Source organism: Ambystoma mexicanum, chromosome 3q (assembly GCF_040938575.1).
Source record: "Ambystoma mexicanum isolate Mex_15411 chromosome 3q, UKY_AmexF1_1, whole genome shotgun sequence".
NCBI lineage: Eukaryota > Metazoa > Chordata > Amphibia > Caudata > Ambystomatidae > Ambystoma > Ambystoma mexicanum.
This window is the reverse complement of record NC_090926.1, coordinates 207,213,212-207,230,705: the sequence shown is the minus strand read 5'-3', so window position 1 is coordinate 207,230,705 and position 17,494 is coordinate 207,213,212. Positions and strand designations below refer to the sequence as shown.

At 47.5% G+C, this 17,494-nt stretch overlaps 1 protein-coding gene across 2 annotated transcripts in view; it reads right to left on the bottom strand.

Annotated features, from left to right (window-relative positions):
- Positions 1 to 17,494, bottom strand: part of LRP1 (LDL receptor related protein 1) — a 1,300,039-nt gene that overhangs the window by 115,047 nt on the left and 1,167,498 nt on the right. For both annotated transcript variants that reach the window (XM_069653565.1, XM_069653566.1), the window contains exons 79-80: positions 5,691 to 5,807; positions 4,265 to 4,441 (exon numbers count right to left, since the gene is read on the bottom strand). In XM_069653565.1, the coding sequence (XP_069509666.1) occupies positions 4,265 to 4,441; positions 5,691 to 5,807 (294 nt within the window). The remainder of the gene's footprint in view (positions 1 to 4,264; positions 4,442 to 5,690; positions 5,808 to 17,494) is intronic.

The following is a 17,494-nucleotide window of genomic DNA, read 5'->3' as shown; positions in this document are numbered from 1 at the left end:
GTGCGTACTCTGTCTAATCGGTTGTGGGGTAAACCTGCCCTGCGATGCTGATGGATAAGCTGTAGACCACGTACCTAGTTGACACCAGTCCCACTTTGTAACTCGTTCTCCCACTTGCTTCATTCCTGGGGGCGGTATCGGAGGAGCTGCCATTTTGTCTGGGACAGCGGCCATCTTGTCGAGCTATGTGCCATGTGCCAAAGCCGTGGTGCTTGGCTCACTGGGTCCCGCCTCCTCCAGGACTCTTGGCGGTGAAGCACGAGACCTACCCTGCCCCTCAGGACGGGGCCTGATAGGCATGTTGCCCTTGGCAGTATCTATCGCCGGTAGTGCTGCGTGCTGGCATCCCTCAGACATCTGGTCGGTACTAGGGAGTAGCCCCTCGGGTGTACACCTGGTAAAAGAACCTTGCGGTCCCTCAGCGCTGTCTCCGGAAGCATCTACTGACCCTGTGGCCGGTAGCTGAAATAGCCTCGGTACCAGTGCTGGTGCGAGAACCTGAAAGGTCCCTCCTGCTCGGCTTTTCTTTGGGAAGGAGTCACCCTTGTGGGGTGCAATGGAAAAAAGTGGCTCTTTCTTGGTCCAGCGGAGGCAGAGAGCATGGGGATCGGACGTAGGGAAGGGCCCTTCGCAGGCTGAACACCTTGGCAGTATCTATCGCCGGTAGTGCTGCGTGCTGGCATCCCTCAGACATCTGGTCGGTACTAGGGAGTAGCCCCTCGGGTGTACACCTGGTAAAAGAACCTTGCGGTCCCTCAGCGCTGTCTCCGGAAGCATCTACTGACCCTGTGGCCGGTAGCTGAAATAGCCTCGGTACCAGTGCTGGTGCGAGAACCTGAAAGGTCCCTCCTGCTCGGCTTTTCTTTGGGAAGGAGTCACCCTTGTGGGGTGCAATGGAAAAAAGTGGCTCTTTCTTGGTCCAGCGGAGGCAGAGAGCATGGGGATCGGACGTAGGGAAGGGCCCTTCGCAGGCTGAACACCTGCTGAAGCCCGCTGACATCGACATGCGCAGGAGAGGAGCGTGGCACCAGAGAATCGAGTACTTGATTGATAAAAAGAAGACAAAAAGACGGAAGAAAGTATCCAGGGAAGAGCGCGTGGTATTAGAAGGCCGAAGCCAAACCCAGGAGCGCTGGGGAAATCGGCACGTTCCAGTTGACGCGGCAAAGCAGACTGAGTGGCATGCTCCCAGGGCCATGCTCCCTCGCGCCTCTAAATTTTAAAGGGGAAGAAGGTTTTTTCTGGTGAAAAAGGTTCCGTCTCCCGTCCATAGCGAGGGACGCCCATGCAGTATGGAGGAAAGGTGACAGGACGTAGGAGTAAAGGAAGATACTTACCTTGATCGTCTTCCTTCCCTTGTCTACAAAGACATGGCGAGGTGTCACTGTTGGAGGCATCCTAAAAACTGCATCCCAATCCTGGAGACCCAACAAAGTGTGTACCTCAGGGAGAACAGAACCCGTTCTTGGTGTGGGCCAAAGAGGAAGATGAGATTATGGGGGTGGGCAAAGGGGGTCATCATAAGGGTGTGGGGATGTTGAAAAGGACTGAAAGAGGTCTGAACAGGACATTTTTTTGCCCAGAACCTTTAAAGACACAGCGTCGGTCCCTCAGCTCATCTGAGAAACACTGATATGGTCTGGAAGGTCTGCGACTGCTAAAGAAAGCTGTAGAGGAGCAGGGAAAACGTCCGTCTTCTGAGGTAGCACTCAAGGGCTGTATGGCCACCCGAGACAGTGGCAGGGAGGTGGATGCCTACTGCAGTCACGAGCAGGCAGGTGCACAGTATGGAGTAGATCAACCCCTGTAATAGTGTTCTTTTATTTATTTATGATGCGTCTCACGTAACCATGCAGAACGAGAATTGCTTCGGGGTTCCAAATGCAAACAAGGGGTGAGGAGTGGCGGGAAACAAGGATAAGGAGCGCTACACTCTAGTGAGCCAGGTGGTCAACTGTCCAGAAGGGCCAATGGTGTGAGGATTATAGATTCAGTGCTGGAGCAGTGCACTCGTTTCTCAGCACATTCAAAAGACCTTCCTTTCAGAAGCTCCCCAGTGTGCCCTAAATATTTCTGCATAATACACCTGATTAAAAGATTAAAACTCTGAATTAATATCTACAGACAGCTGCTTCGAGCTGGAATACTGCTTAGGACTGCTAAACGCGGGCCCTTTATTCATCCCCTCCTGCATGGCAAGCGAGGAGGGAGACATGAATATTAAGTTTCTCAAACACTGCTTAATGTTCACCGGATGGTAGGGGGCAGGGGGAGAGCAGAGGATCAGTTGCTGCAAAAATGCAAATGTTTCAACATGGCATTTTGCAGAGCCAGCAAACCATCTGCACCGCTTTAAAGTTGCATCTTCACATGGATGAAATGACATTCTGACGAATTATTTATTCTCACACTGCGCAAGAGACATCTTCACATGGATGAAATGACATTCTGAGGAATTATTTATTCTCACACTGCGCAAGAGACGGGGCCATCTCTGGACAAAACAAATAGTCATGGTTTAAACGGGGACATCGCTTTAAAAAGAACAAGGTGGACTTAAAAGGGTTGTAAACCATAAACACGCGGGAATACAGCTCATTTTTTCTTCTTGATAGCACACTGAAATCCCTCCCGAGGGTGATTTTTAAGCCTATATGACACTCGTTGTAAAGAACACTTTGGGGAACGCTAAGTGTTTGGAACATAGATGGGTTTTTTGATATTAACTGTTTTAATGATCAAAAACAAATGATTGGTCAATGTTGCCCAATTCCAAAACACCAGAATCAACAAAAGTCATGTTATCAGCTGACCTGCACAACATTGTAGTGTTACATAGAGTGACACGTGTTTGTTGGCCTGTGGCCACTTTCGAGTTTTGGTTCACCAGGCAAATATTTTCAAAATTCAGAGAGCAATAAATCAAATGTTATTGGATATGTCGATTGTTCTTTTGTCTGTATTTTGAAAGGGGAGAGGCTGGGGGTGGGGACAGGATGTTCCCGAGACGTGCTTCTCCGTCCCATTTTGAACATTAATGCAGGAAGGTGGGTTGGCCAATTCTGAAAGCTCCAGGCACAACACATGAAAGATACATCCAATTTAACATAGTTATGTGCTTCTGGAACCATTGCACATCATACCATAGTCTGCGCCGCGGGAACTCCTTGGCTATCCACCACAGGCCGCCATAGACCAAACTCGGCGGACCCGCGGGGCAACATGGGGTGGGGCTTAGCCTAGCCCCCTTTTAATTAGTTATCCTATCTGTAACACCTTCTGGGCAGGAAAGAACAGACAAGATTGGTCCTTGGGTCCAAGGGCGAAGGTGGGGGGGGGCAATAAAGCTTCCACACTAAACAGGAAGATTTGTTTTGTTCAGGTGAGGTGGAGAAAGAGGTGATGGATGAAGAGACCAAAAGAACGAAAGACAGTGCACAGGAGCGTGGAGGCAGTTTTCAAAACATGTGAGGTATTGGTTGGTGACAAAGTGGTGCTTTGTTGCGAGTGTAAGGTGTGTAAATGGGAGTAGCAGTGAAGAGCAGGGAGTGAGTGAAATAGTGAAAGGAGGGCGACCGAGTAGAAGATGGGAGGTATAGTAGTAGGGAGGTGAGAGGGGTAGTGGAGTAGAGAGGTGAGAGTGGCAGTGGAGCATAGAGGGAGTGAGAGGTGAGAGGGGTAGTGGGGTAGAGATGTAAGAGTGGTAGTAGAGTAGAGAGGTGAGTGGTAGTGGAGTAGAGAGGTGAGTGGCAGTGGAGTAGAGAGGTGAGAGTGGCAGTGGAGTAGAGAGGTGAGAGTGGCAGTGGAGTAGAGAGGTGAGAGTGGCAGTGGAGTAGAGAGGTGAGAGTGGCAGTGGAGTAGAGAGGGGAGAGAGGAAGGGGAGAAGAGAGGGGAGAGAGGAAGGGGAGAAGAGAGGGGAGAGACCAAGGCTGTAAAATAAGAAGGTGGGAGTAGATTGTAGAGAGGCATACATGAGAGTGACTGAGGAGGAAGACTTCGACAGAGAGGAGAGTCATAATAGAGAAAACCTTAAATATAATGAATTTGGTTAGAATATCAAAGATTCATTTTTGCTAAAGTGGAAATTATGTTTTTAAATCGAACCATGGAGTACCCCCTATAAAGATGCAATCAATTTAAAAACATTGTCTGGTTCAAGTGATTTATTCACTAGGATGTGAATACATATAAGAACGTTTTACCATAAAGAACGATCCCATAACCATCCAGCGTCCACACAGAGACCAAGCGGCAGTGTACTCACCTTCCGGCTGCTTGTACTGGTGATAGAGCACAACGTCAGTGGCGTGGCTGATACCAGATGTTAGGTTGGCCACAGAACCATTGCCAAACTTGTGGACTTTGAAGACTATATTGTTGATGTAGGTCACTCCATAGATGTAGTCCTCGAAGATGTCAATGCTGAAGGGATGCATCAGGCCTGTGGGACAAAAAGGTCCCCACCAATGAGTGACAGTCTCAGGATGCAGACATCACTACCCCTTCACCACCCCCACCCCTCAAGTAACCTTCCGTCCCCTTTCCACAGAACATTAAAACTCTGGAGGGATGGCCTTCCCCTAGCCTGCGAGTAGATGGGAAGAAAATCTGCCTGGGAAAGGTTAGCCTGAAACAGGGACCTTATCTCCATGCCTGCAAAGGTGCGCATGAACTGTGGAACTGACCAGGCAGCTTTGGCAGCATGAATTCATTAGAATGCACAACTCTCTAGCTTTGCAGCCAAGATATTTAATATTTTTGTGTTGCGGGTAGGTACAGGTAGCACAGGGGAAATGTGAACAGAGTTTGGACAAACAGGAAAAGAAGGGGACATGGACAGAAAACCCAGGGGAGACTTGAGCCTAATAAATCTAAACGAAAAAAAAACCAGGGCTAGGTGAGAACCTAGAAGGGAACATGTGGAGACAAAAATAAGAACATTTGTTCAGGGAGAGCATATCAATTCTGAGAGCAGCAAGAAAAAGGGGATAGAGAAAATGGAACGGAATGCAACGAATAAAGAAGGGCTTTAGAAAGAAGGCAAGAAAAAGGGAGAAAAAAGGTCAAGCAGAGACTTCTGCAAGAGACGGATGGAACAGGAGTTCGATGGGGTGAGTGAGGAGTAGGAAAGAAAGCAAAAGTCACTCAATTGAGGAATCGGCGGCTGTAAATGCACGAGTGAAACGGGTAGATTGACACTGCAATTTAATTGAAAGTACAGACTTTTGCAGGATGGAAAGAAATGAAGATGGGTGGAGAGAAAAGGGAGCGGGTGAGAATGGAAAGCAGGATAAAGGAGGAGAGAAGAGGGAAAAGAGAAAAAGTGAATAGAAAACAGACAGCAAGAACAGCAAGGAAAGAAAAGAGGGCTCTGATGAGGTGACTAGGGACGAGGCTAAATGGGGAGAATAAGTGTGGTTTGGGAGAGGTATGGCTCCAAGTGGCAAGAAAAGGAAAGGCCTCAGTGGATTGAGACTGAAGAAAAACTGGGGCAATAAAATAGCAAAGATTAAGCTTTTTAAACAGAAAACAAGAAGCATATACAAGGGCAATAAAAACGCGAGAAGATGAAAGGAGAGACGAGAAAGAGGGGAGAGGAAAGGAACAGAGGGCAACCAAGCTGGAGAGGACTGGCTGCACAGGGGCCACAGCCAGCATGGGCAGCAGGCACCAGGATTCCCAGCACTTACCTTTCTTATGGTCAATGGCAACCACAGGGTCCGTGCCGTTGAGTCGGATGCTGCCGATTACGGAGAGTTTGGCGTCGGCCCAATACAGCCGTTCATTGTAGTAGTCAACAGCCAGGCCTGCAGAGGGGGGGATGAGAGGAGAAGCTGCAAATACCTTCAATGAACGAGGTCTGTGATTCCAAGCAAAGTGCTACAAGGTTCCATTCCCCTCCTTCCAGGCCAGCACCACAATTACAGTCACATTCCCAATATTAGAAGAGCCCTTTATGAATCCGGTGTCCACCAGCGATACCATCCATGGGCCTCTTTCTGATGCATACAATTCAAAAAGCAGTTTGGACATGGTATTTTGCACAAACGATTGGCTTTAATTTTAGAGCGGTTAAAAGGCTGGCGTGAAACCTGCTGTCATTAAATGATGGGTCCAAAAGGGATTTAACTTCAAAGTATATCATTTGCTCATCCCCACTTTCGTCTAATAATCAAACATCAGAGCATACATCTGTTTCGGACACATCGTCGATTTGTTCGATCCTACTATATAATTCCTGAAACATCAGAAACTGCATTTCATATGAAAAGCGAGTTAAATTTTACAATCAATTTTGTCCTGCCCATCTATCTAATAAGATACAATCTTGTATTACTTTTCCTTTTTAATCTGAACCAAGCAAACATCAGAAACCAGACATGCAATGAATTATGGACTGCGCACCCATCAGTGTGCATTCCTGTTGACAGGCGTAGGGTTGAACTTGTGCAATCCTGCTAACACAAGCCCTTTGGAGGTGTAGGATAACCACTCAATTTTATACAGAGCTATAATGCAGTTTAAAAGAGCAGTTTCAGGGAAAGTTAAGGCACACGTTTAGTTGAGCTGTTTTTGCATAGAAAGCCCCGTCCTTCAGGTGGCTGGATGAGACTCAAAAAACCATTTCACGTGGCTGAAACTTTATTAATGTAGAAAGAATAGCAGCCAGTTCAAGAAGTGTATTTGACATTTCAATAAACAGCATAGTTAAAGAAATGAACAGGACAGGAGGCGAAATAATAGATGTGTTCGGGATGGGGGAAGATGGAATGGTTAGTGTGGTTTTGGCGATACCAAAAGGCGAAGTAAGAAGACCTTTCAGTGCTCGCAATGTGACAGAGTGGAAAGGAGGGGGGCGGGGTGGGAGGGGAGGGGGGGGAAGCAAAGAAAGGAGTGTTTTTGCTGGAAGGCGGTCTACTTCGAGGATTATGCAAGCGGGGGACTGGGCAACACTGACTGTTGGTCAAGAAGTTATTGATATTATGAGGCTCACTCATTGGCAAACATTTTTCAAGAAAACAAAGGTGTTACACTTCTATATTATACAGCTGCAGTAAAGGTAGTCTCGTTAAAGTTACATTGCATGTTACATAGGAAAATGAAAATAGTTTCCCCCTGGGACTTTTATTGAAGTCCACAAAGTTCACCAAATATGGCATGTGATGGGTATGGCCAAATCCTAATAAATGTGGCAAATCGCAGGAAGTTTCATGAAAATGTTTGCTGAAACACGTTTTTTGCAATGAGATTAGCATATGGGCAGAAGACTCACACTTTGACCGCACCATATCCATGATTGCCCAGGTCAAGCTTTGGCTCACACTCTGGCATTATCTGGGCCTTGCGCACGAACAAATGAATGCATACCACCACCCATACTTTAGATGCATGGATCTTTTCTGTACGTGCACAATCGGTTGACGGAGGAGGAGAGGGCGGCAAACCCGAATGAAAAATGTGCGGTACACCAAATATCTGCAGCTTCCAACACCCCCCCCCCCACGGTAACCGGTTCTATGGAGTAGGGTCGGAGGAACCAAATGAAGTGAAAACTACACTGCAAAAGTGAAAAGGATTCCAAAAAGACACAAAGGATGTTCCCCGGCATCCAATATGCAGTGGGGTTACTGTGCATGGTTAAGGCAGAATTACTCAAACTTTAGACTTGTGGCCCGGGAAACTTCAAATTAAGCCCCCCTGCCGCTGCGGCCCTTGTTTAATGCGCTGCTTGGCTAGCCCTTGTGGCCACCAGGGCAGGAGTGCCTATTAAGCGCCCATTTTCGTGCTAGGGTTATTCTACTACCTTACAAGTGTGTTGGAGAGTAGGATGGTGACAGCTGTAATTTTGTTTTGGCTGCACCAAGAGTGCAGTCCTTTTTACCTTGTTAGTGCACCAGAAGATCAGTAAAGTAGCCATTGGGGTAATATATATTTTTATGTACCTCGTGACATTTTATTTAGGGACATTTCTTTTTGTGGACCAAAAACATCCTAAAATGTCTGTTGTGCCCATGTGGGTTCAATTCTGCACCCAACTTTCACCCTCTACAGTGGGTTAAACTGTGTTACCCTTGTCTTCTGCCACAGACATGCCCAATGTATCTTGGTGGGTGGTCCTGATTATTTTGAGTTTTTAGGGTCCGCCTGATTGTCCAGCTGCCAAAACCTGCGTGTGTCTTCCTGTATGCGATTGGAGGGCTTGCTTAGGGCAGCCCCTGAGTAGAGGGGAAAGCCTGGGCCGAGTGGGATATCTGAATGGTTGGCTACCGGGGACGTCATTTAGGGATCGCCAGAGTTCGCAACTACGACCTCTGAGGTCTCCTTTGCGACCTCTATTAAAAAGAAAACAAACTTTTTTTTTGTTTTAATGCAAGCTCCTGGGCTGTGGCCAGCACCATGTAGCTCTCTACTTCTGGAGTGGCTGGCTTTCTTGTTCTGGCCCCTTAAAAAAAATAAGAACATGAGTGCCACAAGTTTAACACTTTCAGCACTGACGCTAAATAAGAAAGAATAGGAATACCAAATAATGTGTCTTTCTGGAATTCTATACAATAATTGCTAGACTCACTAAATGTTTATTTCGGGCACACTTCAGGGGGTGAGTCACTGATTTAGTCTGTTCTGAAACGCCTCAACTCAGCCTTTCATCCTTCTAAGGTCGATAAATGAGTACCGACACAGGTTGGGTGATATGGATGTATATTATTTCTATATAAAGCGCTTACGCGTAAGTGCTATATAATAACACATCATTATCATTTGGTCATGGACGTCTGCTTGCATTCACAGTAATTTGGTAATATGGGCGTATACACACTGATCTTAACGATACATATGGCAATCCATTCTTGTTTGAAATGTACATCACATTATAGCGATATTGTAACCACATTTTTCTCAGTGTACAATGCTATGTGATGCCACTTCCTGTTTTGTCAACGGGTGAAAGGTCGTGTCCCATCGCTTCCCGCAATATCACTTCGGGGTGGGGTCAAGTGACATCACTTCCTGTGATGTCATCAGGGGGCCAATGGTCATGTGATGTCACTTCCACTACCCCTGGCATTTTGGTGAAATGACGTCCCTGTTGGCTACCTGACTCCTTCCCCCCTATCCCTCCTTTAAGTGATGGTGGGCTGTCTTTGGCCAGCCCCTATGGGAAGTGGTATTTAAAGGTGCCCCTTCCTACTGCTCTCTTGTTGCTGGATTTCAAAAGAATCAGCACTGTTCTCCTGCTGGAGTATGTCCTGCTGATTCCTGACATTGTGTGCATATTCAGGCACTCCTCTGGCGATACTGGCTGGATGTAATGGCCTGGGGACATCCCGGTTGGGGCCTTTGCTCATGGAAGTCCAAGCCCAGATTCCTGCATCCTCGAGCTGGCTTTGCTCTAGTGCTGGGTCGAGCCCTCTGAGCAGGGACCATTTTCAGGCCATTTTACTGCCGCTTCCCAGCGTTTACTGCCAGGATCTCATGCTCGGCTTTGGGTCGCTGCCGTTGCCTGGTAGGATGTTGGGACAGTCACCCCACCTCATCTGATCCTTGGACCATGCTGGGTCGCCTCCATCAAGGGACCATCTTTAGTGTGTGCAACACCCCCTCTTTTTGTCCACAGAGTCACAGGAATCCATCTTTACAGGTTCCTTTGTCTTCCTAGAGTCTCCCTCACTGATGTTTTTATTGCTGGCTGCTTGTTCTTTTCCTTCATGAAGGCGTCACTGGCCAAGGGTTCAAGTCTCTGCCCCAGAATCATAAAACATCCTGGTAAGTACAGGGCCTGTCTTCCAGATGTAGTTTACAGGATCTGGTGCCCGGTGTGCAGTCAAAATATCGAAAAAAAAGGTCGAAAGACAAAAATGGCGAAAAATAAATGTTGAAAAAAAAAAAGTCAAATCAAATTCCTTTTTTTTAAAATTTTATATTTATTTTGGAATCCGGGAATAAAAAAAAAATGGGGTTGGGGGGGCATCGGGAGATCCCCCCATTTCGAAAAAAAAAGTAAAAAAAAATTCGACATTTTGACTTTCGACCTTTTTGTTTTCGATTCTATCACTATAAACCCTGCAGTTTGCCCAGTTTGCATCAAAACTGAGCAGAGCACTTACTTCCGGGTTCTGGGGTGGGTGCTTATTTTTGATACACATCCTCAGGGGTCCCTTTGGTCCTAGGTCGAGATTCTTTGGAAGCAAGTCTCAAACACATTTCCCATAGACTAATATTGTTGGGGAGAGGGGGTGGGGTCTTCCTGCTTGGCCTCATCTTCTTTTGGTGATTCTGGGTCTTCAGCCGACCCCTGGAGCTCTTATTTGGGGTGTTCTTTGGTCCTCCCTGGGGAGGTTTGCCATGGCATCCACACCTATTGAGTTTAACGGGGGCGTACCTTCATTTTCCCCATACAAGTGCGCGGCTTACTTACCTTATCCCATTTGCTTCTATAGAACGTTCTACTTACCACGGAACTCTCTCCTAAGGAGACTTTGGCCCAATAACAGATACGTCGTTGCGGTATATATGCTTGAGATGGAGTGCTGTGGCAAGCAGTGTGATGTCGGTGGGTGAATGTCAGGAGTGAAATGTGAGGGTGTGAAAGGTTAGTCCACCGACTGGTGTTCCACTGGTATCAGGTGGTGAGATGTGGTCTGGGTGGTGGGCACCCGTTGGTCTCTCTCGTTCATGTACCTTACCCGACATGTAACTTAATAAAGTGACTTAATGGAAACAATACCCCAGCTCCAGGAATGCCAATTTACAACATTGGCAATGGGTTGGTCCTTGGAAGAGCAAGCAAGCAAAGAGAGGAACCCACGTGTGCAGAGCAAAGTCAGGACCCACTGCCTCACAGCAGAAGACCCACCACACCCAGGGATGCCTACTAGTAGGCAAAGGACTGCAATAAATAGCTGAGAGGGAGCGTGCCTGCTGTCAGCAGACTAATGGGGTAAAGGCTGAAAAGGACTGACCATTTAGAGGATATTGCATAAGTGGAATAGTAGCTTTTTAAGACTGATGTCTGCAAGAGATGCTGTAGGCAATAAAAAAAAGGGCAAAGGGAAAGGAGAATTTGGTGCGTCCTTTGCGCATCTGTCTTGGCGATTAGACGGTTGTTGGCATTTTGCATATTTTTTTCTCTCCCTTCAAACCGTCCCCTTCTAACAAATCATCCCGATTTGGAGTGTTTGCTGCAAAGACGGCAGTGTCGGGTTGGTGGGAACCATAAAAGGCCCATCCCACACACTTAGGTGTGGAGGGAGCGCAACAAAGACTCAACTGAGAGAGCAAGGGTGGTCTTAGGGCACAAGAGCAGCGGTGCCGCCCTCCCACCCGTAACTCCATTTGTAGAGACTGTCAGAGCATGCTGGGACTGTAATGCCCGGGGGTGTAGAGGGGAAGACCGGGGAGCAAATGGATTTTAAAAGGAATAACAAATACAGGCATGGGGGCATTTTTTTTTTATACAAGATTATTCCGATTCCCTACCATAAAGGTAAATAACCTTGGCAAAGTTGATTTTTACTTCCAATTTCATGTTGCTGTTATTTTTCCCCTCTGTACAGCATCACTGGTAGATATGGTGACCTGGCAACCTACTTATTAGACAGATATTAGAATGCCAGCGGGTTCTAATTCAATGCTAATTTAAACTATATATGCAGCTAAAGGCAAATGCATCGGCTTTTGACATTTCTATGCATTTATGAGAATGAATAACACGCTGCTGGGTTTTTGGTCTCAAACAATTGAGTTAACAGGAGGGGAAGAGAGGATGTAACTGGTTGAAATCTTCAGACATCTTATTTGCCTTGCAGGAAAAATAGGTAACTTTCTATAACAACTTCTGTTCTTTTAGTTCTAAACCCAATCTATTCATAAAGTGCATGGAATGCGCCCTCTAGTGGACTGCAGAAGAATCCGTACCAAAGTTTTCAGTGTGCAAAATACTCATGTTAACACTCACTTTGTCATTACATGGGGAGTGCGACGGATTGCCATTTGCAAGGGTGCAGGTGCCCTGGATTTTTTGATTTGTATTAAAATAAGCTATAAATACAAGGCTATTTTCTTAAACTCCTCATCAAAGCCAGCAGCGTCTCCATGCCAGGTCGTGATGTGCTCACAAGCAATAATAGTAATGTGCTATGCCACTATAGCCTCTACACTAGGTAACCCCATGTGGATCCATATCGCTATGTAAACCTAGCTGTAACTAAGCCGATTCCATGCAACAGCACCCCGATGCCTCTGGGCTGTGTGTACGCTTTATAAATGCAAATAAATAAAATGATGCAATGGTCCCTTTTTTTTTTGCTTTTTTATGCATTGTATTTCTTCTTTTTGCGCATTTGTTTATTGTTTACAATTATGAAGATCTTTGAATATGAAAACCATTATGGGATGTACATGTGTTGCACCTTATTTTGTATAATACTGTCAAAAAAAACTTGAATTTTGTAAAACAAAAAAGCCATGATTTGAAAAAAGCATAGCCAAATGCCAAAACACGTGTCATCACAAAGGGCAATAAAAATACTTCACTCGCACATCGCATTGGAATCTTGGTTTCATTTACCCTAACAGGGAAATATATTGATGCTACTTGAAATACTTATGGCGCAGTAAAGGGTGTAAGCGCGCACACACACCAAAAGCTTTTCCTTGTCAACTAAAGGAGTAGAGGAACTCAAAGTCTCATTTGCTGCGCACGCCTATGCGACACACTCGAGGAAGACTTTTCAAACCAAAACATATTTGATAAAACCCAAAATCTCTGGTCGCGGAGGTACATCAAAACTGATACCACCAAAAAGTTCCTCATGTAAGATAATCTTTAAATATAAGCCATACTTGAGATAGGGTATGGTGGATGGTATTCTCATAATTATTACAGCCACATCCTATTCGATATCACAAATGTGGCAGCTCCTGTGAGCCAAGCTCATCTGTGGAAGGTGATGTGTATTCGGGCCAGACCAGTTGAGCCAGATAGGACGGAACCTGAATGGCCATGCCGCCTCTTTGATCTTTGTGAGGGCAGGCAACACCCTCCACTAGGGACAGCCGCAGAGAAGGCAGCTGCCCTGGCATCAAAGGAGCACACCCATTCATAGGGACTAGTCTCACACCAGGGTGCTGCATTTCTAAAGGCATTTGATTCTAGCTAGAAGGAAAGTGGGTGGGGTTAGAGTAGTCAGGAGCGATCTAGTCTCTGGCAGGAGTCCTCCACCATTTTGTTTCTCTCTGTGGTTCTGCCTTTCTCTCTCCTTCTCATCGGCTCCATTTCCTCTACAGCAAGGCATGTTGTACAACCGAAAGACCTGCCCAGTAACACAGCACCATGACCCTTTGAGGTTGGGCAGGCGGTGGGAGACAGCCTCAGGATGGAGGCCACGGCAAAACCGAAGGTTGGCACAAGTGCACTTAAGGTTGAAATTAGGGTTTGTGTACAATTCAAGGGCCTCGACCAACAGGATGGGGCCATCAACAGGTTTTGGGGGGGGGGGGACACATAGACCATCAAGTGTAGCACTGACTAGGTAATCATGGGCCACTGGCATGTTTGAGGGCACTTGGAGTGCCAGTACTGATTTACAAAGGCAACTAGGGGAAAGCATGTTATGGCCCAAGGAGACAAACAAACTCTATAGGACGGTGGGCGCTGAACTTGGACATGCTTGGGGGACAAGTGTAATGTGGGCAAAAAACCACTTTGTCCTGGTGAATGGTTACCAATAGACATTGTTTAAATAGCCCACCAACCAGACACCCTTAGTGTTCAACCCACAAGGTGCCAACGGGACATTTGGGTGGCATGAACTGGCCACCATGGGAAGGGGCCTACCATGGGCTCAGATTGAAATGGGTCAGCGCGCACTGGCAAGATTTGCCTGGTACTGACATCATCTGGTCGGAGGTGGTGCCCAGATTGCAATGGCGCAGGACGGCGTCACACAGGGCATTGGGAAGTCCAGTCGCAGGCTCAACAGAGGGATGAGAAATGTACAAGGCTGAGGGCTTTGGTTTTGTAGGACACACCTGCCGGAGGAAGAAGTACTGCATGCAAGACAATCTGGAGCGTATGTCCGCTGCCTTGCTATGTGTGCGGCAAGGGGACAGCGTGAACATTCAGAAGTTTGCATTGCCCTGCTTATGGGCCCACCTTAGAAGTCTAAGGGAGGATTACGACATGCAGTACAGCCCGAAGCGTATGCCCGCTGCCTTGTCCAAGCTGTGGCAGGCTAGGGGACAGGGGAACATTCAGATCTCGTACAGGGCCCTGCTTTGTCCCTTCCGACCATATAACAGACGGTGTGCATCTGTCGGATTGGGGAATGGCCTGTTCACCACAGCCATTCTGGGGGCCCTCTGGAAAGTCTTACAGCTAGAACGATGGGAAGTTTTAGTGGAGCATGGGGGCATTGGGGGTGGCGGGGCGGGCCACCCCCAAAGCGTGGCGGAGTTTGGGGCAGTCCTAGCCGGGGAGAGGAGTACACTGCAGCTTCAACCGTGGGCAGGTTGCCAGAGGGCCGCACTCGAGCCAAACTCGGACGATGGGTATGGAGTCCCTTAGGGACACTTGAGATTCCTCACCTGCAAGTTTCAGTGGCCCGAGGAGGAAGTACTGCGTGCAGTATATGCTGGAGTGTATGTCTGGTGCCTTGCAAAAGCCGTGGGCGGCAAGGGGACACCATGAACATCCAGAACTTTGACATTGCCCTGCTGTCGGGCCACTTTTGATAAATTATGGTCGTGAACCATGATGTGTTTAGGGCTGAGACTGCCCCTCTTGTTGTTATGCTCCACTAAATTGTGACCGGTTTCCAAAATGTAGAACTATTGTCTGTCTATTATTTGGTTAGTAATGGTATGGTCCAGTATCTGGTATCCCCCTCACGGAAGAGGGGCTGGGGGCCAGTGGGGGCTGACACCGCTATGATTGCACCACTAAAACAGGCTAGCTTTAGTCCAATCACCTGTGGGCCTTTGCCTTTAAAGAAGGGGTCTCCCAACACTTAGATTCCCTCTGGAACTACACTCAAGAACCACCCACTATCCTTCCTTTAGGAAAGTTGCACTTTCCAAAGCCCTCAGCCAGAGGTGACGAGCAGTCCAAGACAGAAGAAAGATCTGCTCCCTTTCCAATCCCAGGGTACATTGGGGTTGAACCTTTGCTGTGGACCAGGACCTGCTACTCTGACTCTGCCCCGGAACCTCCTAAAACTGGGAGAGCAGACCGTGAAGGTAATCTTCCTGTCCTGGAGTCCCTCTGAGTGGGCCTCACAGCAGCCAGAGGACTGGACGAGCTGAATCTCCCTTTTCTGCCCCACCGAACCGGCCAATCGGTGTTCACTGCACCTTGGTCAAGTGGAAAGACCCCAGCACTGGAGTTTGCGCTCCTCCACCAATCCAAACTACTGCTTGCAATTCAACTCGACACTGCATCGTGCCCTAGCTGTGCCCGTCAATTGATAGGCTTGAAGCTACTGCTCAACTCGGGGAACCGAACCACTGGCGAGTCACACGCTTGCACTGACCTGCACATCAACACACCCAAGATCCCCACCTTTGATGACAGTCATCCACCGACTCGCATTGACCCCTCACAGCAGCTAGAAATCCGGCTAGCCCTGGCATAACTGCAAAGACATCCTGTGACCTCCCCAACCTGCATCACTGAAAGCTCACATTCGACCGCACACAACGGCATTCACCCTACTTGATGTCTGCTTGTTGCAAGGGCCCACATGATCCAATGTGCCCAAACTGAGCCTGATCTGCTCGCATCTACATTTGATACCGGGTTCGACATCCGTCATCTCTCCAAGAACCAAAACCAGATACTGTTGACCCCGAACTGAGAACTCAGTCCACAGTGACCCTAAACACTAGTTAGGTCACCTCAGCACCTACTTTCGTCCAAAGACATATCTTTTGTGGTTGGTAATTTGCCCATCACCCCTGTGTTCACGCTCAGAGTTCCACTTTCTTCAGTCTGTTGCATTTTCACGGTCTTTCCAGAGGGTTGGGCTTTGTAGTGTTTTCCAATTAGTTATCTAGCAAATGGTGTGTTTTATAAAAGTATATCTATTTTAAAGAACCTTGATTGGACAGCTATGCTTTGCTGTAGGGGTCGCTACTGAATCACATTCACACCCCTCTGAAGAGCATAGCCTTCTATCGGTCCACACTATCACAAAACTCTTAACTGTGTCCGTTTTACCTTTATGATTGCCTTGGCTTTTGGTCTGTAGATGTTTGAGGGCTGAGTGGGCATTTTTACCCCTAATTATCCTTTTACTCCTGCAGAGCAGAATCCAATTCTTCACAGGGAGACCCCCCCTGTACCCTTCTTTTTCTCACACACATCCTTTCCCCACTTGACCCCAATCCTAACCTTGCAGCTAGCCTTACCATGTCCATCGCCACCTCGACAATGTGACGATGAGGAGGAAGTAAAGTTAAGAAGTAAACGCATGAAGAAGTGAGTATGAAAGTTGTTTTTTAGGTGAAGTAAAGGGATCTCAAGGGGTAGTACCTAAGGTTTGCATGTTTCTTCCTGCAGACTATGTTCATAGCAATCCACTGCAGGGACACCTGGCAGTGAGGTGTAGAACTTTGACTGCCTACAAATCTCGTGTGAGGGCATCTTTCAGCGCTTCAAGGAACTGCCTTCAAAAGGCACAATGGGCAGCTGTAAAAAGTGAGTGCACGGCGCCCCCACTTAGACGCAAAGGTCGTGCGCTGGCAACGACAACCAGTAGAAGGGGAACACAAAAGGATCAGCGCTGTGGTGGCGACAGCTCAGGTCTTTGTGGATGGAAGGGCCTTAGGAGAGAAAGTACCCAAGATGTGCCCTTCATAGGGAAGGGTGTGTCCTTTCCAGAACTTTAAAGCTTTCCTGGCATGGTAGATTGGAAGTATTTCCTCTGCCCTGGAGAAATTAGCCTTTAGGAATATGCTGCGGGGATATCGACCTGCTGTTTCAAGGGCTTCCTGAATGAACAAGAAAGGAGTTTCTAAGAAAAGAAAATGCATCACACAATCACCTGCTTGTATTAATTATTTCACAACATGCAGCCTTATGAATACCTCCCCATTCTCTGCCCCTGCCCTGAAGGGACGATGGTCTCTCCCAGTCACCCATTGGCTACTTTACCTTCAGTGCAGGTAGTTTGCCCCCGTGGCTTGGGACAGATAATGTCCGACCGGCAGTGTGTGGTGGCGGGGGCACGGGCCTTTTGTTCCTGGCTTTTAGAATCAGAGAACACATCTTTGCAAGTTTCTCAAAGTGGGAAAATCGTGGCCAGTGCCAGCACTGATCGTGCTGAACCATGTCCATTCTCTTTCCTTAAAGCAGCCGATGCCAGCCAGGACTGTGGCGGTCAGTGCTAGAAGTCAGATACGAAATTAAGGAGGTGCTCTAATGAGTGGCCGAATAGAACTGCGGTGCCTGGCACAGCTTAAATCACACAGGTACTGTAGCCAAGAAATGCTTAAA